At 34.1% G+C, this 24525-nt stretch overlaps 3 protein-coding genes across 4 annotated transcripts in view; 2 read left to right on the top strand and 1 right to left on the bottom strand.

Moving 5' to 3' along the window:
- Window positions 1–234: 234 nt before the first annotated feature.
- On the top strand, window positions 235–6157 carry Arf4 (ADP-ribosylation factor 2). Its single transcript, XM_077438407.1, has 4 exons — window positions 235–702; window positions 4154–4416; window positions 4497–4622; window positions 4702–6157. Exons 1-4 carry the CDS (start codon window positions 636–638, stop codon window positions 4786–4788), a joined length of 543 nt encoding a protein of 180 aa, XP_077294533.1. The 5' UTR covers window positions 235–635; the 3' UTR covers window positions 4789–6157.
- Window positions 5869–7676, bottom strand: LOC143917035 (enoyl-CoA hydratase domain-containing protein 3, mitochondrial). Its single transcript, XM_077438406.1, has 7 exons — window positions 7511–7676; window positions 7296–7435; window positions 7081–7216; window positions 6909–7007; window positions 6735–6826; window positions 6564–6652; window positions 5869–6436 (listed from the first exon to the last, which is right to left on the bottom strand). The coding sequence occupies exons 1-7, from the start codon at window positions 7550–7552 to the stop codon at window positions 6153–6155; spliced, it is 882 nt and encodes a 293-aa protein (XP_077294532.1). The 5' UTR covers window positions 7553–7676; the 3' UTR covers window positions 5869–6152.
- Window positions 7677–9163: 1487 nt separating this feature from the next.
- LOC143917034 (uncharacterized) overlaps window positions 9164–24525 on the top strand; it is a 28601-nt gene continuing 13239 nt past the window's right edge. The window contains exon 1 of one of the 2 annotated variants that reach the window (XM_077438405.1): window positions 9164–9578. In XM_077438405.1, coding sequence (XP_077294531.1) covers window positions 9527–9578 — 52 coding nt within the window. In that variant the 5' untranslated portion in view covers window positions 9164–9526. The remainder of the gene's footprint in view (window positions 9579–24525) is intronic. The other variant, XM_077438403.1, reaches the window with a different exon arrangement.

Below are 24525 nucleotides of genomic sequence, written 5' to 3'. Positions count from 1 at the left end.
CTTTAACAATGCATTTACAATAATTGAAAAATGCAATTTTGTGGTGCTCTGGGTCCACTCTTTAGTTATAACTTATTTTCAACTATTAATTGTCCAATTAACTGACACTGTTTCATTCTTTCAAATTATGTTTTGGAGACTAAACCGTTTTTATTTATTTAATCATCTTAAATTATTGGCACGAATTCAACGATCATCGTTATCGACTTAAAGGGAACGCGACACGTAATGTTTATTCAGGTGCCAGGTGTTTATTCAATTTATTTAGGTTTATAAAGACCCATCAAATAAAATATTATAAACGAAATAATTGTACCAAACACTCTCTTAAAATTGAATTATTTTGCCAAGAAATCTGCAGTGAGATCACAGAGCAACACAAAAGATACAAGAACGAGCAAACAAGTTGCAGGCACAGGTGCAAAAGTGTAGGCGCATGGCCGTAATTGGAATCGTTAGGTGTACGACGTAGTGGCGTTGGCAGGCGGCGCGAGACGTCAGCCGGTCGGAATCGCTACTACTCGCTCGTGATCGCTGATCGCTGATCGCTGATCATTGGCCCATTGACGAAGAACGCCGTTCCGCAGACTCTCGTCCTTTGATTTAGCCGCAGCCAATCTCCCGCCGTAGACAAGATGGGTCTCACCATATCTAGCTTGTTCACACGCCTCTTCGGCAAGAAGCAAATGCGCATTCTCATGGGTGAGCACTGACAGTTCACTATACGTCAATAGTGAACCCCCCCCCCCCCGATCACTCACCCGCACCCCTCCCGCCCACCTGCCCACCTGCCCACCGCCCCTCCTTCCCCTCGATCGTGAACGCGCGGTACACGTCACACCTCTACTCATCAATATGACTCATAAAAATTACAAATGTAGTCGATCATTGCAATCGCACTCGATCATATTTACATTTCATCCAATTTATTTACTATGATCGTTATTGCCGAAGAGCTGATGCATAATTAGTATTGGATGTGCTCATATTTTGTAAATATCGATTGACTTGTTCAGCTATCATAGATTCAAGGTCAAAGTTTGCAGTGTTACCAACGTTAAGGTTTATATTGGAATTTTTCTTTGTTTTGAGTTTACAAAAAGAAATTGTAGTTTTTCCAGTTCAATCTTTTCTACTTTTGTTTCTTAGAATTGATAACACTGTTCGACAAATGACGACTTTTTTTTTGGTTCAGAGACGAGATATGACTTTTCTTATAGAATTATGCCCAGTGAACACGAATCTGGTAATAACAAATGTTGATTGGCTCGAGATTCCGAGATATATGTGTTTTATAAATCGCGCCATTTTTCTATATCTTGGTGTTGTTCGGTCGATTTCTCAAAATCTGTTAATTTCCTGTTCAAAATTAATATTGGAATCTATAGTCGGGTATTTTATCTTTCATTTGTAGTACTTTTCAGCTTTCAAATCTATCTAAGTAGTCATCTAGTTCAAATCAAAAGTCAAAAGTACGTATTTTCACTTGGGATTTTTTCCCACTGTTAATACTATTTTATATTGAGTTTTTTCTATTGAAACATGTTTATTGAGATAGTGTTCTAACCACACTATTTTTTGTTTTCGTTTAAAAGGGTTAATTGGAAGTGTGCTGAACTTAAAATCGGTAAAATTGCGAGCAAAAAGCTCGTACTAGTGTTTACTCGTATTTACACGAATCTGAATTGAATTAATAGGGATAATATATTAAATTATCTTTATATGAGAATTAAATAAAATTCCACTTAATAATATATTAAATTATCTTTATATAAGAATTAAATAAAAGTTTTATTTCATCAATATTTTCACAAAAAAAAAAAACATCTTAGCAGCCAACACCTATTCATTTAAGGGTCAGGATAGGATAGGTTAAGTTAAGATTGGCCCTATTCGTTTAAGATTTGGTTAAGAGATATGTATCGGTTACACGACAATTGGTGCAAGTCCAAAAGGTTCAACGACAAAATGTACCCGAAAATTAGTGCACTGACAAAATGTACCCGCGACAAAATGTTCACGAGACAAAATGTTCAAAAATCCTAAATTTTTAATAGAAAAAGTAACTTTTTATTGAATTATATTTATCGATGTATATGGTACTTTTTATCGTATACATTGTGGATGTTATTAAATTAGTATAAATTACAGGTGTTCTCAACCGTACCAACATATTCTTATTTAAATTGAACAATTACATTTTAAGCGAATGTCATTGTGACTCATTGAATATCATTTTAAGATTGAATTAATTTAAATGTTAGGGGTTCTTAGCCGTATCCAATATTTACTTATTTAAATTGAAAAAAAAAACTTTCTAAGCGTATGAACTGCAGATTACATTGAATTAGTTTATATGGTAGGCAGTAAATTATTCATTTGAAATAAAGAAAATTTTGGAGACGGTTGAGAAGCCCTGCCATAAAAACTAATTCAATGTAATCTGCAGTTCACACGCTTAGAAAGTTTTTTTTTTCAGTTTAAATAAGTAAATATCGGATACGGTTGAGAACACCTGTCATTTATACAAATTTAATAACGCCCGCGATGTATACAATAAAAAGCACCAGTACAAGATACCATATACATCGATAAATATAATACAATAAAAAGTTACTTTTTCGACTAAAATAGGAAAACTTAGGATTTTTGAACATTTTGTCGCTTGAACATTATTTCCGTGGACATTTTGTCGCGTGAACATTTTGTCGCGGGTACATTTTGTCGCGGGTACATTTTGTCAGTGCACTAATTTTCGGGTACATTTTGTCGTTGAACCTTTTGGACTTGCACCAATTGTCGCGTCCCCATATGTATCTGCTGACGATATTTTGATGGAAATGCTTCAACAATATTATGGGGCGGCAGGAAAAAACAAAAATTGTAATAAAAATTTCGTTGCTACGATACAAATAAAAAAAAATAGTCGACTGCGATTCAAAGGTAGATCGCATGCTAAGGTAGACCGCATACTAAAGTACCACCAATCACTCTTTGTCTTAGTTCGAATTAATTTAAACGCTCAATCTTTAAATATAGAATGATATATAATACTGTTGCGTAGGGGTGGGTGGAGGATCCAAGTAAAAGGCCAACAGTCGTTTCACAGCATTTATTGATGATTAAGGAAATACACGCACTGTCAGTGCTCAGTCCAGAATGACATGATATCGCCTACGTACCGCCTTATAAAGGGTAGATCTCTCAGGACGCCTAATCTGTTAATCTGTTGTATAGTCACGTATTCGGATATGTATTTCCACGACATTGGGTCTCCCCGTACCGATTCTGAGAAATAACTAATAACGGTCAACGGTCAAGCCTAAATGCACTTAGAGTCCAGATATAATCCTTGGAAGTAAGTGCATGCACTTAGTTAATCCGATAACAGATATCCGTTGGTCTAAGTGCAATTCGCTCAATCCATGGCGTACGTAACAATACTAATATAAAATAAATCAAATTATATAATATAAAACAAATTAAGAAATAAAATTAATTTGAAATTAATATTTGTTCAAATTAACACCCAATAATTCATAACAAGTTTCATTGCAATATTGTTGTTTTAAATGTGAATGATTTGTCAATTATGCATACTCATTATCGATTTTGCTCAATTGACATTACAATTTTCTTTTCATTTATTGATTTATCATTCAATAATTAATGTTTTTATTGGTAAATTTGATAAAATAAACAACAGTATTACTAATAAGGATTTTTTATTTTCTTTTTAATAAAAAAAAATGACACAGGATTGCCATTTATAATTGAATTTATTTCATATTACATTTCGCAATTTTTCAAATTATAAATAAATTTTTAAATTAACCTAAGATAGTATTATTATTTAATTATGAAAAGGTCTACAAAACTGATGATTTTTTTATACTATATAAGTCCTAATGCAAAATCAGCACTGTTAGGAAATGATAAATAATCGAAAGCTATAAATTATTTTTAGTTAATAATAATTTCCATTGAGCTTGTATTCATGTATGTGCGTCTTTTTAACAATAACAATACTTAAATGTATTTATTTTTAACATTACTATCTTTCTAGCTAGTATGCTCTCTAAATACGTACATATGTATTTAATGTTGTGAACTTTGTACGATATTTAATATACTTAAATTTTATCATTTTCAGTTGGATTGGATGCTGCTGGTAAAACAACCATTCTGTATAAACTAAAATTAGGCGAGATCGTTACGACTATACCCACAATTGGCTTCAACGTAGAAACAGTAGAATATAAAAATATTAGTTTTACCGTGTGGGATGTCGGCGGCCAGGATAAGATCAGACCTTTATGGCGTCACTACTATCAAAACACACAGGGTCTCATATTCGTCGTCGATTCCAATGACAGAGATAGAGTAATCGAAGCTGAGAATGAATTGGCAAATATGGTAAATGATAAATTCTATTTACATACATATATACAATTTTATTTTAATATAGTACACATTTTCACATTATATATCTGCAGTTGAAAGAAGACGAACTTCGTGACGCTGTGATTTTGATCTTTGCAAACAAGCAAGATTTACCAAATGCTATGTCAGCTGCTGAATTAACAAATAAACTCAACCTTAATAACCTCAGGAATCGTCACGTAAGTCACATGATTGTCCTTCAGTCTGTTAGTGTATCTTACATATTTAGAGTTTTAATCCCAATCGTTTTTATTTCAGTGGTATATCCAAGCTACCTGCGCAACTCAGGGTCAGGGTTTGTATGAAGGCTTGGACTGGCTCTGTAACGAGCTGGCGAAGAAATGAAGTTGCATTAGATGCATATCTAAAATGCACACATTCAACATGAAAGTCATTACCAATGTAATATTACAACTCGCACCATCCATCTAACGTGTTGAATCGTGAGCACCATTCCAATTTTAGGGTCGAACTGATAATATTAAAGAGCGTGTTGCTGTGATTTCATTGTTGTGTTTGAAACTCGCAATGTTCTATTGATCATTGGGATGTTCAAATGTGTTGCAAATGAAAATGACTTGTAATTTGCTCCATTGATTCTATGTATATTTATACAGTTTTTCAGAATAAACTTTTTACATCAGAAAAAATTATAAGTTTTTTAACGCTTCATTAAAATAATGTTCGAATAAACTGTGTGAGCTAAATTTTGTGAAAATAAATTGTGACTAATTCATGTTAGATATAATTTCTTTTATTTGTGCCCGAAATTCAATGTTTTCAGGGTATATATTCTTTATTTAATTTTAGGCTTACGTTGATAATATGTATTACATGTAATATTATACAAGTATGTATAATTTATTTTTTTCTTCGTCTTGTAAAATCAATAATGTACATAAACATAATGAAAGCAATCAATATATGTTTTAGTAAATCAATCTATTGTAATGGTTGTTCAATGTATCATTGAAATTTTTTTATGTAATCTTTTTCACAGGTATTAAAAATCATTAATCTTAAACTCAGATAGATTTTTTAAATATATATATATAGATCGATATACAATGTCAAATGTTACCTGTAAGTATTCAAAATGTTTGTTACTGGGTGCATTATGAAATTATCATGTTTTCATATGAATATTGATATTAAATACCTTATCTCTTCAAATATTTTTTTTATTTATGGTCTTTTTATGTACTCATTTCTATACAATTTCAGCTCAAAACTTGAATCATATTTACTATCGAACGCAACTGTTTAGAGGAAATAGCCACAATCAATTCGGTTGTCAACGCTAATCATTTTTACAACTGGAAAAAAAAATTGGACGTAAATTCCATTAATTATCGAAATTAATAGTAATCCAATTATGTACAAGGAAATTTTGTTGGTTTCTTGAGTTTTGTAATAACTGAGTTTGCATGTATTTATAGAAGATTTTTTATTAATTTCACCAATGCATTCATTTTTAAATACAGAGGCAAAAATGGTAGAAAAAAAAAATTTAAAACATGATATAGCAGTTTTTAATATATGTACATGTTATTATCAATAAAAAAATAGTACAACAGTAGAAAAATACGTATATGTAAATACGGGCATATAAAAATAAAATTTCAAAAGAATTAAAAACAATAAAAAGCTTATAAAAACACCCAAGTTCAAGTTATTTGATCTTGAACAAAATAAAAATCTTATAAATATCATGACCATTTTGGTTTCCTTTTTTGAGCAAAGCTGTTAATGCCTTCTTGACCATCTGGCAGATTTATATTCATAACCATTATTTCTTCTCCTAATTTATATGCATCATAAATTCCCTGAGATATTTGTTTGTAATAAAATTGCTTCCCAAGACTCACTACACTACGACTCTTGGCTGAGATTGCTTCACATATTGTGGCCACTTCCAAATCCAATTGATCTTCTGGTACAACTTTAGTCACTAATCCAGATGTATATGCTTCTTTTGCAGTTAGTGGAAATCCTATAGTGTTTCAACAATAAATTATATCATTACATATATCTGAAACCATTGCTATTCATGGGGATTTCATACTTGATAAATTTTATAATAAAGTTTTAAGTATAAATTTATACTGCTTCTAATATACCCGTCAGTAACATGTGCATTGCAGTAGCTTTTGGAACACTTCTTCCTATTGCGATTCCTGGTGTTGAACAAAAAATACCAAAATTTGCCCTAAAATTATAAAAGAAAAAATATGAAAATAGATATTGCTTAAATGTGCTAATTATCCGCTATGTGTAAAATTTAGCTATACCCAGGTGTAGAAAATGAGCTGTGCTCGGAACACACTATTATATCACATGTAGCAATAAGTTGACATCCCGCAGCAGCTGCTAATCCATTGATCTTTGGGATTAAATAAAATTATATATACAAATGTACAAAGGTTAATATATTTTTCACATAAAATTATCCATTTTTATTATACCTTGGCAATTACAGGTACCGGTGAAGATATTATAGACGTCATAAGTTCGGTGGATTTCCGGAATACAGTTTTATGATAGTCTATGCCTTTTTCATCTGTCTAAAAGTTTGTTTATTCTTTATGTTGTAAATTCTTAACATAATAATAATTGTAGAAATGAGAAATTTCTCACCAGTTCTTTCAAATTATGACCAGCTGAAAATACTTGACCATTCGCAGAGAGTACAATGGATCTGAGTTTAGGATCATCTTTATTGTTAGTAATAGCTTCTACTAAAGTTGACATCATATCAAGAGAAAGAGAGTTCCTATTCAATAGTATGAAGTTGACTTATGTAACTGTTTTTATTTAATTTTTATTCATTTAAATTGGTTTTTCGAGCATACCTGGTTTTGGTGTGATTGAGAATGATATTTCTAATACCATTTTGTTCCGTATTTATCAGGTAATCATTGTTGGGGTCAATGGTTGTACTATTGCTGCATTTAATAATGGCGAATGGTTTTTGAGAATTCCGAAATAGTTTCTGAAAAAATTATTACTATTAAAATAAGATGAATATAGATATTCAAAAGATTATGTTAAAAGGACGTATAATTACGCTAATAAGATTTAAACAGTTAATAGAATTGTTTTTTAACATTTTAAATATGTCAATTTGAACAAAATGTGTGAATGACAACTCTACTGTCAAAAGTATTCAAAAGTCAAATGTGGTCGTGGCCGTAATCACAACATATATCTCCATGTACTAACTTTGAAATGTTAGCGAAAAATGGTAAACGGACTACTAGTCATATGTAAACCAGTCACAGAACAACCGGTCGCTCTAGATCGGTCACACGTGATCACCCGCCGCACTAAAACTGGTCACGAGAAAACTGGTCACACCCTAAAATCGGTCAATCAGTTTTCTCGTGACCAGTTTTAGCGTGTGACCAGTTTTCTCGTGGTCAGTTTTAGTGTGACGGGTGATCACGTGTGTCCGATCTAGAGCGACCGGTTGTCCTGTGAGCGATTCACATTTGACTAGTAATCACCGAACCCGAAAAATAGGATATTTATTTCAAAATGATGTTTATCTATTGAAATAAAATTTATAATTGCATCACTATTCGTTTGGTTCGGTGATTATTCCGCAAAAAGCGATCTCGCGCAGGTCACTAAAGTCTCGATCACGGAATATCTGGCACCCAAAAACTCCAGCAATTTGCGCAATTACAGCCCAAATGTAAATCGATAACTGGATAACTGCCGCTATGAAAATCGCGCGCGCGGTCTCCTGTCGCCCGAAAATTGGTTGCACAGGAAAATTGCCGTACAGAAAACTGCCCAAATATTGCTCAGCAAATGCTTTTTTACGAGATTTTTATTATTATCGACTAAACATACGTAACGAGTCCGTAACGTCATTTGATATTGGATAATAATAAAAATCTCGTAAAAAAAAGGCATATATTGAGCAATATTTGGGCAGTTTTCTGTACGGCAATTTCCCTATGCGTCAAGAGACCCGCACGGGTAGTCTATGCAAACAAAATAGTACACAAATCGGCCGCAAGTCTTTACTTTATCCATATTGGATCAAGTATTGTGATAGTGTGAAAATTCGATCTCATAATTACGATAATTAAAAAAAAAATCCGTATTTTAAGAACCAGCTCTCCGAACCAAAATTATTTTAGCAACCGGCTCATTAGAGCCGGCGAACCCACAACAGCACGGTTCGGTGATTACTAGTCAAATGTGAACCGGTCACAGGATAACCGGTCGCTCTAGATCGGTCACACGTGATCACCCGTCACACTAAAACTGGTCACACCCGAAAATTGGTCATGAAAAAACTGGTCACACCCAATTTTTAATTTTTGGATGTGACCAGTTTTTCGTGACCAATTTTCGGGTGTGACCAGTTTTCTCGTGACCAGTTTTAGTGTGACGGGTGATCACGTGTGACCGATCTAGAGCGACCGGTTGTCCTGTGACTGGTTCACATATGACTATTAGTCCGTTTACCAACAGCACATCACTGTAATTAACCCTTTTATCTGAAAAAAATATATACTGAAAAGCATGGTAAAAAAGGATGATATCATTTTTTTTACTGAAGTGGGGGCCTCAAATATAAAATATGCCTGCGGTCCTCCATTTACTTGATCCGCCACTGCTTCCGAGTGTAAAATAGTTTGTGGGGAGGTTATGCACAAACAATTTCGTCTGAACGCAACTATCGACAGCAGAACGGCGGGAACACGCTAGCGAACGATCTCAGTTTGAACGAGCAACCGTAACCGGTTGTCGAGAGGCTGTCAGGCGGCTAGTGCCAGTGCCAGTGCCAGTGCCATTGCTAGTGCTAATAGCAAGAGTACTTCATCCCCACCCGTAGTGGTCCCTCACAACCACAGTCACACGGGTTGAGGTTGTATCGGCGGGTCGTCTAGCAACTGGCGACTGGCGACCGTCAAGCGACAAGTGGCGAGCGGCAGTCGGTGTCGGTATCGGTTTGCGCGCGCAATTGCAGCACGTGTCCTCTCCAATGGGGGGTTGCTCGCATTCGTACTCGTAGTTGTGCGAAGTGTTGGTTGTCTTCCAGTCGCCATAGCAACGGCCAGCGGGCATGGGCGCCCCCGGGGGCTTCGCCGAAACCCTCATGGAGGCTCCACTCACGGGTAAGGACTGTAGACTGAGTAACCAACAAGCCACCCCACGTCAAACTTTTCCACCCGAACACGCCCCCTCAAACGTCATGTTGCGCAAATTGCGTCTGTATGTCGAAGCTTTTGCATAACGAGGTCTCGAAAACAACACGTACGTACGCCCATTGCAACTGCCGTTGGATTTGAATTTACATGCTATTGACTCGAGTGGGTGCAATGAGAATTTCGTGTAAATAGTTTTTGTAAACATGAGCGCGATCGGCATTGAGACAAAGCGTCTCAATGCTAATCTCTCGATGAGTCTTATCTGGGTTTGTTCTTTGATGTACTTCAATGGAAGACGTGACGATGTTGTGCAAGACGATCGTGGTTTTGTTTTTTTCAACTTGTCCGTTTTTAATATATGTATTTGATTTTATATAAATTTTGATGCTTTTTCATGTTTTGCAAACGGAAATTTATTGTTGATATACATACACATTGATAACGGCGACACTTATCTTTCGTTGAACCATTCATTGTTTTGTTTGATATTCAAGTATGAATTCAATAGGTAACCCATAACTCTTATCTGCGGCTGGGTCACCTATTTTTTTTTTCAATGCACAAGTTACGCCGAATTTGTGAAATGGCCCATCATGTGAAAATGGCGAAATCATTGACTAATTCATGAAAAATGCAAGCCCGTTGCTTAATTCATGAATTAGGTAAATTATCTGCCGATTGTGCGAAGTGCACTCTCTCTATGTTCGGTAATATCAGTGGAGTAGTCGGGCCAGGTCGCTTCCCTGGTACTTTGATATAAAAATTGTTTTTCGAGTACAATTAAATAATATTTTTACTTATATTTTATATAAAATTTTGTATACCAAATATTGTGAACAGACTCTCGTTTTAACATTTGTTGACTACAACCGTATCCTCACTCAAATGAGCAGACAAAATAGCCCAACAACAACCCATTGAAAAAATTATTGACACTTTGAATGATGCCGAAATCGAATCATCTAATAAAATTTTCAGAACTGTATATTATATTGCAAAAAATAATAAGCCTTATTCAGACCACTTTGGTTGACTTTTCAAGTTAATTAGCATTTGATTTTTTATAAATATTTTTACTACCAATATTAGTATACATATTTTTTAAGTAACGAAAAAAGCGGGGGGGGGGGGGGGGAGTCGTAAAAATTAAACACAGTCCTGGTACTTTATTATTTAGCACTACACCACTGGGTAATTATACACCTCAATATGGTATGTAAATTAAGTAAAATAATCAAAACCTATGCAAATATTCAATTATTTATAAATCAAACTAATTTTCATATCAAAACGAATTTCTCAACTGTCATTTTGACAATTTAAGAATACTACAAATTGTCTAATTCACGCATTCGGTAAATTATTTGCCTAGTTTATGAATTAAGCATGTAAGGCTTGCGTTTTTCATGAATTATACAACTTTTTGCTTATTTCATGTAATAGGCGTTTTTTAAAATTCAGCGTAACACATACATAATATTCGAATTTGCTTCATTTTTATTAGTTACAGATGTTTAAGATTAGTATTATTATTAGTTACAGATGTTCAAGATTAGTATTATACAAGAGACTGGCGATTCCCATGATTTAAGATTCAGAAAACATTCTTATTTATCTACATATAATAATGTTTTGTTTCACAGGTTTAATTATCATTAAATGGAAATAATAATCAGTATCAATATTTGTTTTGAGAATAAATATGTTAAAATTGGTTTGAATTCCATTACAAAATATCTTTATTCGTAGTTGTTCATTTGAGTCCAAAAATTTGATACCGGTATAAGCAGAGGAATGTTTTCTTCCTAGAAATGTAAAAAAACTGGTTATAGTGGTAATGAAATTAACAAATACACATCGAATATTTTAAAGGACACCATGAAATTCTTAAGAAATGACTGAATCACGACAATGAAATCGGTATTCAAAAAATTACAGTCAATAAACAAGACCACTTTTACATTTTATATGAATTATAAATAAATTAGACAGTGCACAGTTAAAAATAGTGTTTACTTTTGATAACAACAAGTATGTATGTGTACATAAATAAGCAATTAAACATATACGAAAGAAACTAGTTGCATTTAATTAAAATGGATAGACTTCAATAATCAACACTGTTTTTAAACCTTGATTAGCCTGTTTTTTTTTTTTGTTATTTTGTACTGATGTTTATTTATCTATGTGTGTACATACATAAGCATTGCTTTGAATTGAATTCTACACACCTTATAAAGGTTATATTTATCGATTATATCATGCATTCGTTCACTGTAGAACTACGTGTGAATTAATAATAAGTCACGATGTATACGTCTAGGTATGTACACTGTATTCTGTGTACATTTGTGAACTAACTAAAACAGGCCAATTAAAATGGATATTTTTACGCGAAAATATGTACCTATGTACATACATATGAAGGTATATACGCGTTTGTGCGAATATTAATTTTTTCCACCGGTACAAAGTTGATGTATGTATTTTAACCATTGAATATTCACTTAGCGATAGATTGTGAAGAATATGTGTACCTCGGCACATGTGTAAGGTCAATATTTATCTTATTTTATGGACGCATTAACCGCTTTGCTTGCTTTGAAATGTTTTGGTTATGTCGTACAAAACCGCCTCGTTAAATATTAAATTAGAGGCAATGTATTCGTCTTCAACGAAAAAAGTTGTTGAGTATAAAATGCATTGCGAATTCAACTTCAATGTCCAGGTAATTCATTGTTGAAAACGATCAAGGCCATCTTCTTCCAATCGAGTATAGAGTTCTGGGTCTCGTAAATGCTATAAACAATTCGATATCCTCTGATATGACGTGTGTTATGGCTCGCGTGTGAACAGCGCAGACTGTCTGGGTCAACGGGAAAACCGAGAATTTCTGGCGGGTTGTCGTTAGATTTTCTGTTCGTTTAATTAGCAATTCAATGACTGGCATATAGTATTTAAATTTTTTGATTTTGAGCGTAAGTAGTTGTTTATAAAAGAGTAAAACTTTACTTTTTTGTACTTAGTTTTTTAGTGTATTTGGTAAGGCGTTTCTCAAGCGATCTCAATCATATTATCAAATTTAATTATCTTTTAATTTCCAGAAATTTCGGAAAGTGGAAATAGTTTTCTTTTCGATATTTGATAAAATCCGATACTTAAAGAATTATAGCAAGAGTAGATTTTTTTTAAAACTTTCTTATGATTGTTTGAAGAATGCATACGTAGTTGTATGATTATACCAAGGTATGGAAGTGTGTGGAATATATGGTCGATTATATCACTTTTGATCCTCAACTCACCTTTCACTACCACATCAAGACAGTCGCTGACGTTTCCTTTCTTCGACTCGGATTTGTCTTGATATATGCTAGGTTATTCCCAACCCTTTGTCTTCTCGCTTGTGAGAAGCAATCTAGAGTATGTATAATGCGATTGTGTAATCCGCATGAAGAAAATTACTATCTAATGATTGAGAAAGTGCAAAAAGCATTTCTTCGTTTCCTATATAAGGAAGAGTATTACCCATATCACTACCCTACTCCTTTCTATTTGGGCATGCTTGGGTTTAATTCCCTTGAACTTCGGAGAAATTTCACATTAATTCGTTTTGTTATTCAGCTTCTACGTAGTAATACGTCATGCTCGTCGTTGCTGAACAGTTGGGACTTTATTTCCGTAATAATTACATATGTGCCTGGTAGATATCATCATTGTATGGTTTTACCTCCTGCTCGCACAGTGCTTTATCGAATGGCTCCTATTCCAAGAGCTATCCGACTTCTCAATGAAATCGTTGCTTTTGAGCGTAGCGTAGGTTATCGGATATTATTTTAACCTATTTGTCTGGTAGCCTGCGCTCATCATTATTTTCATAATGAATATGAATGGAATTTTGATTGTTCTCTCTTCCATTTGAGCTTCGCAGGGATGCTTTGTATTCACGGCTGGTTCTTATTGGTGCTGGCTGTATATGCAAGACATTCTTTACTATGTATGTATTCTGTTTATTTGATATTTTTACTTTATCTGCTATTATTATAATGCTATTGTTTTTTTTATGATTATGTATAAATTAATTTTTTGTCTGTGTATATACAAATGTATATATGTATATATTTTTATTTTTCTCATCTCTCTGTATTTTTTCAACCATGGTGGCATATTAGAGACTCCTGTAATGCCACAATGGTCCAAACTTAAATAAATAAATGATTATTCCCCATAAGAAGATTGTCTACATGAGGATTACATACAGACAATTAATCTTATACATATGTATATAAAACATAGACCGCTCATTGTGCGTGTGTATGTGTATGTAATTCGTTTCTGATTGGTTGTCTTTAAATATTCAAATAAATTTAATAAAAAAACAAATTGCTTACTATTAGATTAGTCATGTTTAAGCGGCTTATATTATAATACAAATACCGAGCGAAGCCGGGTGGAACCACTAGTAATAAATTAAAATAAAATTAATTGCAAAAAAGTATATATAAATAAAACCTATGGAAAACCACAGGCAACACTTGAACAAACCTCTTGTGGAGAACAAGCTGTTCACCAGGATACATACATACATATGTTCTTAAAACTGCAAAACAAAACCAGCAGTATTGCTCGGTGGTTGCGTTAATGCTAACCACCGAGAGGTTTCCGGGTTCGATTCCGTGGGCTGACTTCAATTGAATATGCTTAGTAAAATCAGATTATCCCAATTTATCTGATTTAATTGTTGGAACGGTTCCTCCATTAAATTGGCATATTAACCACAATGCCACCACTATTTGAATATGATTTCAAAATTTATAATCTTGTAACATTTATAACATGTATGTATAGTTTGGGTCTCGGAAGAGACTCAAAACGACATCATGGGGAAATATTAATTTATTTACTATACAATGTTGAATTTATTTTGTACCAGAATATGAATATAATGGATGATTTTTTTTTACAAACATCCTTTACGTATCACTTATGTATTTAGAGGTTTGTTTTTCAAATAGGCAGCGATAGCCAATTTGACTGTCTGACAAGCTGATGTGTGCTCAGTTTGGTTTGCCATTTCTCCACGAATATACTTACCCCAGAACAACGTTTGCAAATTGTGCAAATTTATTTCGAAAATCGTGGTTCAGTTCGCGAAACGTACCGTGCGCTACGGCCATTTTGCGGTCGCGAATTGACCTTCAAGATCATGTGATTTAACACCTTTGGATTATTTTTGGTAGGAATATGTGAAGTCGCTAGTCTACGCCGATAAACCAGAGACGATGGATGACTTGGAAGCCTTCGCCGCGCTATTGCCAATATACTAGCAGCGGGGGCTATATGCCCGATTTCATATTTAAACACTAATAGCATAACATTAACTTCCAATAAAGTCAATACCATGGCCATTACCACGATTTTTATGTGTTTTATTTTTAAAGAAACTATTTACATATATCAAATGCTTATTTCGTCACACTAAATGTTTGTATAGACGTCACACCTACAATGTACATGCACAGTATATCAACTTTGTAAACGGCGCTCATTCACCAAATGCACGAATGCGTGCGTTTGGCTACTATTGTGAAATAAAATCACAAGTAAAAATACTAAATACGATTCAAAGTTACAATGTCATTACCTGGTGGTAGCTGAATTGCTATTCTATATACACTAGTGTTGCACCCGATGACATATCATCGCATGGGTGTTGGCATATCAAGTTATTAAATAAAATAATTTAAAAGAAATGTATCGTCGGTCATGTGTTCGATCCCCACGCGGTCGAATTTTTTTCAAATACCTTTTAAAAAAATGTATATTTAATTTAATATTTATATTTAACTAGTGTTGTGCTCGTTGATTTCAACGGGTGGTTTCTAAAAGCAATTGAAACTCGAATAAAAGTTAAAGAAATTGAAACGACTGGTTCCGGAAAGAAATTGATGCACGAAATTGATCAATTGAAAATATGTTTTCTAATGACGTATACAACTATTAGGTATGTGTCTATGTATGTACATATATACATAGATATGTATATAAAACGAAAGTAATAAATAGTTTCTTTTAAATTGAGCAAGTTCATAAATTAATTGAAAGGAACACAATTGGCTAGTTGTTTGTGGCGCTCGTTTTGTTTTTGTATTAATTATGACTTGCAATTTAAACGTCATTCTACACAATCAAACGATTATTATTCGTATTTTTTTTAATTTGAACGGTAAAATAAATTACTGCAGTTTTATTGTTTCAGACTTTCAGCCTACGAAATTTACATTTTGATATTTATTTTCAATATTCTTCCTTTTGTATTGTATTATGTTTTATGTATGTATGTGTTATTTTCAATGGCGTAATATTTTTTGACGATATTGTGTTGCTGCACGCAAATATTTAGCTTCCTCTATTAGCTAACTCGCATGTACACGTCAAATGTGTGTATAAAATGTATTTTAAAACTAATATTTCGACTGTATACATTCTTCGTAAATGGTTTATAAAGGCGTGCGATAAATTTCATTCAGGGTTTTCTTGAGTGAACTGCTTTTGATCAATACTAATAAATTGAGTCACTTTCGTGTTTTTCCTGCTGAAGTATATACAATACATTGTATATCAGTATATGTAGCAAGAGTAAAAGGAGTCAATGTCCTGTCAACTTTCAACATAACCATTGTTTTCCAGACGTGCGTGCAAGTACGCAATTTGCACAAATGGCGACGACGCGTTTTCATTTGTCAATATTCATGTTTTTCTTTTTTGTACATTTTCTTTTTATATTGTTTTTAACATTAATATTAATTTTTACTCACATCCTGTGTGTTTGTGTGTGAATGGCGATCGAAGTGTCGTGTGTTGCCTACGCTTTTTATGCTCCTTGGTGATTAGGGTGACGCACACGGTATGGATCAAACTTTACATGGAATTTCCGATGATAATGATTTTGTGTTTGCTTATTATACACGAAAAAACGCTTTTCCGGCGATCTCGGCGATGTACGTAAATAGTGTGCGTCAAATATAACGGCATTCGATTGGACTTGATAGAGAGAGAAAAGTTTGATTTCGAGCGTTGCTTCATTTTTGCAGACGTTTATAATGAAGTATCTGTAACACAGTCACACTTTGTTTACCGTCTATCTGAATTCCCAAACATTAAATATGTACATATGTAAACATCTTAATTGTGAGTGTGAACATTTAATTTAAATTTTTGATTCAGAAGAATGCAAATATTTCCCAATCCTGAACAGGACTGAGTGTTCTTATATACGGGGAGATTTGTCGGCTGACAAGTCTTCTGTAGGGTATCTGGCTATGACGGATCCACGACAAAACGTCCTTGGACGAAACGCCGAACCATACAACGTCCCTGACACAATGATAACTCGGCATAATGTCTACGGAAAAAACGTTAACTTGACATAATGTCTACGGACAAAATGATAACGCGACATAATAGTAAGTAAGAAATGTTCCAAATTCTTAGTGGAAATCGGAAAATTATAGATCGATCAATTTTAGTAAAGATCAAAAGTCATTTAAAAAGCTAAATAATTTGATGGAATATTGATATTGAATATGGTAAACGGACTATTTCGCATACAATAATCGTCGCCACGAAAATCGCGAATACGGAATATCTGGCACTCGAATTATCATTAGCGTGATAGTTTGCGTGGCTAACTCTCGTTGGGTGGAATTTGCGAGTGCCAGATATTCCAGGTTCGAGATTTTCGTCATGTCTGCGAGATCAGCATGTGTAAAATTGTCACTGAACCATTGAATAATAAGACAATTAGTAGCTTCTTCGAGGAAAAGATACTCTTTGTCCCTTCAAGTATTTTACCTTTTATTTCGACAATATGAAGAACTGTCCTTGATCTCCAGCTCTTTAAGTGTTAATTTTATTATTACGCAAGTACACTTCATATGTCATTATCATCAGTCACAACGTTTGGCATGTTCTATACATCTATCGCGTTGTCCTCGCCTGAGGCTCGCATCTGTTTATGGAGTTTTTACTCAATCGACCATATGTTCCGATGACATCGCTCACGCAAAGATTTTTCATTGTTGAATTCGCACTTTTAGCACAATTATAGCGCAAGTTTCAGTCTCGTTGTTCTCCTCCGATCCGTTTGTACCGTTATTTGCCACTGACAGGTTTTCAGCTCCCAACATGGTGGCAACAAGTCGCCTCCGAGCTGGTCGTAGAGGAAAAATGCAACTGCATGGAAAATTCCATTATGTTCCGCAAATTCGACAAATCAACCTTGAATAAAATCCCCGATCACCCATATCCCCGGCGGGTCTTTGTCATATGCAGATTTTAATGCATTGTGCGACGTTTTAATTAAAACAATAATACACATGTACGAAAGGTCATCGGAAGTCGGAGGAGTTGGGTCAATGCGACATAATCTTGAGAGTGATGTCGTTCCATGGCCGAGAATAGAATTACGGATGCCATTTGCATCGCTGGATCGAGTTATTATTGCACAGTTGCATAATGCCTCTCCTATACGTATTTCGTAAGTGTGTTTCCCAAATACCACGACGTTCAGATAAGCTATCTCGATACGTCTTTCGTGCTGCGTGTGCGATTCAGCTTCTGCAAATGGAACAATGTAGATTGTTCGGTAGTCTAGAAAAGGCACTATAGGCGCAGATGCCAGTTTCGATTCGTGTGTGTTTAAAAAAAATCTTCGAGAACCGTATGTCGTATTATGGTCATGCACTTTCAAGGATTTCGTTCAACAGCCCACGTGATGGTTTTCGTCACAAATTGTCAACAGAACGGAAAATCATCAGTCCTCTCCGCGCGAGGTGACCATGTGTTCGTCTGGTCTTCGGTACCCTCCAGCTTTCGTCACATATTTCAAGTTCAAGTGGCACTATAAGAATAACTAAGCAAGAAAACGATTTGGAATAGCTTTTGTCAGGTAAATATTTTAACTTGACTACTCAAACGTTTCGACTTAAATATTTAGAGTTGCAAAATAGACAAATCCCTTGGAAACTTATATGTATTGAGCTCTTCTTGTATTTGACATATCCGAACGTTGTTGTCAATCCAGCAAAATATAGCCACGCTCAAGTGGCTCATTTTGACAACTTGAGAAGGCTACGTATGTATATTCTATGTAAATACCTACACAATATAATAAAGTTTATTACAACTAGGGATTGCAATTTACCATCAAATTTCATTTACCGGTAAACGGTAAATAAATTCTCATATTACTGGTTTACCGGTTTTCACCGGTAAATGAAAAAAATATCGTGGATTAGTGACTGTATATGGTTACTTTTCTAAGTAAGGTAAATAATTAAACATATATCTAAGGTGAATAATGTCATATAAATCCATTTCAAAAGTCCATTCGTAATAATTAATAATCATAATTGAAACGGTTCAGTGATTTTTCCGCACAAAGCGATCTCGTAAACGTCACTAAAGTCTTGATCATGGAATATCTGGCACCCGAAAATGCCATCCATCGAGAGCTAACCACGCGAACTATCACACTAACGAGAACTTGAGCGCCAGATATTCCGTATTCGCGATTTTCTTGGCAACGGTTGTCGTGTGCGCGGTCACAATGTTCGAAATAATCCGTTTTCCAATTGAAACCGCCGTTTGATCGCATTCATTACGACTTGGTTGGTCTGTGTTGCCACTCTAAAATATGCATCAATGTAGCCACTCTTACGAATGCATCAGTGTAGCCACTCTTACGAATGCATTTCAAACTGACAGAAGGCTCGCTACAACTTATTATAATGAGCTACTATTACTATGTAATAGTAGCTCATTATAATAAGTTAAATAAACACGCAAACAATAATATCATATATTCAATGAACATATGAGCTGTGTAACGAACGGTTTTACGCGCGTTATCTGATCTCGCGGTTGGAAATCCAGAGGGCGGATACGTCGTTCTTCTTCCAAGGGTCAGGTTATAGGGAAACGTGAACTAACCTTGGGATACAGTTTATATAGTCGGGGAGGTTCCTGACTGCAAATCGTCTCGTTCATAACAGCTTCCTCGTGGTCGGGAGCTGGCTCTGCGGTCCTCTCACGGCTGATGTTTCTCCGGAAACGGCGTGAGGAATACAGGGGACATTGTGCTGGAACTCAGGGGAGGGAGTGATGCTGCACTCGACCTCACAGCGGTTCTTCAGCAAGATGGCGGATCTCTGGGCCCCGTCTCCCCGTGGAGATGTGCACAGCAGAGATCTTTCTTCGTTGGTGGATGGCGGGTGAGAGACTCGCTCTCGATGCGCTCGAGATGAGCATGGTAGTTGGCGCGGTAAAGCCACGGGCGCCAACCTAAATATTACTACCGCTACCAACTGAAGGGACACTCGGGAGAACGTCGCGTTACAGCTGTTATATTTGAGAGTCCAATTTTCAGTTCTAAAAACACTATTCTGTTTGACTTAATTCACAAAATGTTATCACTTTTTTATTTTGATATGTTCAGAATCTCGGAAAAGCAGAATAAACGTATTACAGGCCACCAGTATTTTAAAATATTGTTAAACACAAAACATTATATTTAATGATTTGCGAAATTAATAAAAGTGGACTTAGGTACATATGTCACTTTCAAATGTAACATTTTGTACATTTAATACAAATTCCAGACTACTTCGATTTTTAATGCAATAATATGCATTTAATTCGCGATAAAATAATTACCGATGGCGAAATTTTGGTGATTTACCGGTACTCAATCGGTAAACCGGGAAACCGGTATACCAATCCCTATTTACAACAAACAAAGCAGAACATATCATGATTCGATTTCATCCCGTGTAGATTCTAGTCATTCGTTGAAAGATTCGAGTTCTTTCAGTTCATAAGCATACGCTCTATCGATTGAACTTCCGTTATACATGGCTTCAAATTAAAATTGCCAATATCAGATTAGTCTATTGATATTTAAGTAGGGCTTATGGCATTGTTGTATTAAGTATTTCCGTCTCCATTCGAACTCTGAATCGTTCACATTGTATTATGTAAAGTTAGCTTGGATACGAATAAAATTGTTTTGCTTAATTCAGTATTCAGTTTTTGTCTGTTCCGTCATCATCGATTTCGTTTCGGTCGTTAGAATTTTTATAAGCTCGTTGTATTGGGGTTGCGTTCCCGATAATTCGAACACGTATTTGAAAAGAAATAGTGTCAAATAGTATAGAATAATTTTGATGTTTATCTAACCTAGAATTTTATGACAAAACGAAACGTTTCCCAAAAATTACTTCATTCAAATGAGACAGTCGCAATGAAGACACCGCAGAACTCAGGTTTGGTTGTTTTAATCAAGTTTCAAAATAGTTATACATATATAAATTGTATTGGAATATGACTAGACTAAAAGTCGTTTTTGTTCTGAACTGACACGTCTATGTGATTACTTTATTGATTTGCTCACTAAAAGGGTTTTTTCATTGACGCACATGCTATCTGTAATATTGTGGCCGAGTACTGAACGAAAATTTCCATTTTTATGCAAAATATATTACTTTGCGTGTGTGGCATTAAATTAATTAATGGTTTTACGATTGCCACGACATTAATATCAACAAAGTAAGTTCTTACGAAAAAATTCCTGCAAAACATATGCATAAAACTTATGACTACTGCAACTACGTGATGTTTTTGTACAATGTAAAAAAGCACAATTACAAAACTCCAATGATTATATCATATATCGCTATTGTTACCAACGATTAAAATGAAATTTTTTTAGATACAATCCAAATATTTGTAAGAATCTGAATGTATATTATTGTATATACATAGATATGTACATATGTACATTAAGATGTAAGATGCTTTCTTCCTGATATATTCTACCGAATTTACAATTGTTTGTATTTGAGTATTATAAATTTGATGCAACTTTTTATATTATACATATATGTTACAGTGATTTCATAATTTCACTATCGTTTTAGGGATTTTGTATTCAGAATAGTTAAAATTTACTTCTGATACTTCTATTAATGTTATCTTCTTCAGAGTATGTATACTTATTTATTTACACCTGAGGGCAAATTTGGTGATGTTATACCAATTTTTGCAGTTTTTCCAAATACAGCTTCAATGGGGATCGTTTTATTTCTGAATGGAAGGTCATATTTTTCATAAATTGAACAGTCCTCCGTCATTTCTTACAATGGGTGCCGTTATGATCTAGCATCCAAGTTAAAGCATGTTTTCAATGTCCTGATTTGTATGACATGCTTTCACCGACTGAGTTGGCGAATGTTTAAATCTACAAGTGAAAGTATAATTTCACTGTGAATACAGATTCACTGTAACTGGTTATGTAATTCATATAAATCCTATACAATGTTTTTATTTTTTATTTTTATTTTACATATATACCAGGAAGGCCTTACAGGAAAATCCCAATGCGCCTTCCTGGCCAATTACAAATACAAATGCAGCATTTTTTTATTATAAGTCGTTGAATTGCGAGACACTGAAAAAACTCGCAAATTAACGAGACATCTATGAATTGTACATAAATTTTTATTGTACATCCATCAAATTTCAAATAGTGGTGACATAGAAGATAACATTTTATAATAAATGTTATCTTCTTTTACCTCCAACAAAAGTTTTTCGATATCTTTTTCAGTATGTACTTGTTTAATTATACATCAGAAGGCAAACTTGATAGTGTAAGACTAAATTTTGCAGTTTGTCCAAATACAGTTCATATGGGGACAGATTTTTGAATGGAGTGCCCTATTTTTCATAAATTGGACAGTCCTTGGCACCTTCATCCAATTAGTGCTGTTATAATCCAACATCCAAGTTGACAGCATGCTTTCAATGTCCTGTTTTGTATGATTTGATATAACGTCATTTGCTTTCAGTCGTCGAAAGTATACTTCTACTAATGAAAGCATGATTTCACTGGGCAATACAAAATCACAATAACATAAATGTACATACATATGTATGTATGTATCAGTGGCGTGCCGTGAAAATCTCTCTGTTTTTATCACACAGATTTATTCACGTTTGCGCGAGAAGGATACAACGGGACTCGGTATGATGTCATCTAGTCCCTAGTTTTATCGCACACGTAAGTAAGACTGTGCGATCAAAACAGGGTGATTTCTACGACACGCCACTGGTATGCATGAGATTGAACTTAATTCTCAATAACTTCGCATCTATGTATTTATAGACACAATCTATCTTTATATTATGACATATCGAATACACTAAGTTTTATTTTTCAATGAAGGATATGCTTGTATTGTTTCGCAAGGATGTACCGATTGTGACGAAACTTATCAGATATATGACAGCGTTTGATCCAAATCCAGTTTATTTTGATAATCTGAAGCAGGACAGACAGTTGCTATAATTAAGTGTGATAGCATTAATCTAATCGTACATTAGTGATTAGAATTGTTTAGGTTATAAAATATTATTTATTTAGTTAAAATATATATTATGTTTTGACGAATGGTGAACACACAGTGCGTAGAATTTGTTTGTTTCAGCAGTCAGCAACCTTTGTTGGCCGTCGGCCAGAGAATTATATTAATAAAGTACTCGAAATGTTCGAACTCGCTTCCGACATCCAATTTTATCGGATGCATTTAATTGCATTTGATTTATCGTGCATAATCATAGTATATAGTACCCACTATGTGAAATTGTACGGCTTTGGAAAATGAATGGATATTGGAATAATTTTCAAATTTACATGTTTCGAAACCAGCTTACTAATCTACATTTTGTGAACGTATGTGATAAATCTTCCGTTTGTCCAAATCGATGGGCAGTACTCGACTAGTAAAAGTTTCCATTTATATGTACACCTGTACCTGAGAATATTTACGCAAATACGAATGCTTATTAAATTAACCATAAGTACTGCTTGTGGTTAATAAATAAGCGGGTGTGCTCGCGTATTATGTAGGTATTTGCAAATACAAGAATACAGGTGTTGTCTAGATTTTTAATGGTTTTAGCCAAAGTGACCGATTATATAAAATTCAAATTGTTTAGTACATATGTAGGTCGCACAACGAACTACGAAATCTGTCAAACTTGAACTCAAATCGACAAAACCAGTTTAAACTATCGATTTCTATGTTAAAGTTAAACAAATATTATTCGTAACTCTGTTGTATACCTTTGTCTGTAAAACTAGGACAGAATACGAACCATCGATTATATTCTATGAAAATCCATAATGCAATGCTTATAACTTTATAAGGCTCGCTTAGGTACTAGTTTGGGTAGGCGTTAACAAAGTTAAACTATTTATAGAATCAGCAAAAAATCACATACAATGTGATAATGAATCAAAATACAATTAAAGCTGTCGTTGAGAAGAGCAAAGCAGAAAATAACACTACATTTTTTTTGTATTATTTGACGTATCAGAAGTTAAAACCAGATTGAAATTTTGTTAAGTTACCCACGAAATCGAAAGGTCACCAAGTCAAGGTGGGGTTACTTGAGGTTATAGTCATTTATTTATATTATTATATATTTATAATAGAAATCTCTATTATATGACGATCGTGACAATTGTGGAATGAATTCAAGTGTATACTTTTGTCAAATTCCTTTCAATTTGTTCAACATCATACAACACAAAGAGCACAGTAACTATTTATTTCATCAGAATATTTTTTCATCTGATTTGCTAATTTAGTTGATTTGTTCATTTGTTCCACACCCTTTCACACTTCCGGTTAATCCGATTAATTTATCCGATATGTTTGATTTCATAATTGCACACTTTTATCCATCGATTCAACGGGAAGAATATTGTAAATTTATTTTAAGAACCATATGAAAATAATTATGCATCCCATATGAGTAATATTATAACAGTATAATGCAATTAACCGTAATT

This window comes from Arctopsyche grandis, chromosome 9 (genome assembly GCF_051622035.1).
Source record: "Arctopsyche grandis isolate Sample6627 chromosome 9, ASM5162203v2, whole genome shotgun sequence".
Classification (NCBI taxonomy): Eukaryota; Metazoa; Arthropoda; class Insecta; order Trichoptera; family Hydropsychidae; genus Arctopsyche; species Arctopsyche grandis.
The sequence above is the reverse complement of the archived record's forward strand: the minus strand, read 5'-3'. Positions and strand labels throughout refer to the sequence as shown.

What these genes read in the sequence shown, in the direction of transcription:
- Arf4 (XM_077438407.1), top strand. Translation starts at nt 636, where the DNA reads ATGGGTCTCACCATATCTAGCTTGTTCACACGCCTCTTCGGCAAGAAG. An exon ending in GCAAATGCGCATTCTCATGG is followed by an intron (nt 703 to 4,153) that starts GTGAGCACTGAC and finishes TATCATTTTCAG; the next exon opens with TTGGATTGGATGCTGCTGGT. An exon ending in AGAATGAATTGGCAAATATG is followed by an intron (nt 4,417 to 4,496) that starts GTAAATGATAAA and finishes ATATATCTGCAG; the next exon opens with TTGAAAGAAGACGAACTTCG.
- LOC143917035 (XM_077438406.1), bottom strand. Translation starts at nt 7,552, where the DNA reads ATGTTAAAAAACAATTCTATTAACTGTTTAAATCTTATTAGC. An exon ending in ACTGTTTAAATCTTATTAGC is followed by an intron (nt 7,436 to 7,510) that starts GTAATTATACGT and finishes TAATTTTTTCAG; the next exon opens with AAACTATTTCGGAATTCTCA. An exon ending in AATGCACATGTTACTGACGG is followed by an intron (nt 6,437 to 6,563) that starts GTATATTAGAAG and finishes GAAACACTATAG; the next exon opens with GATTTCCACTAACTGCAAAA.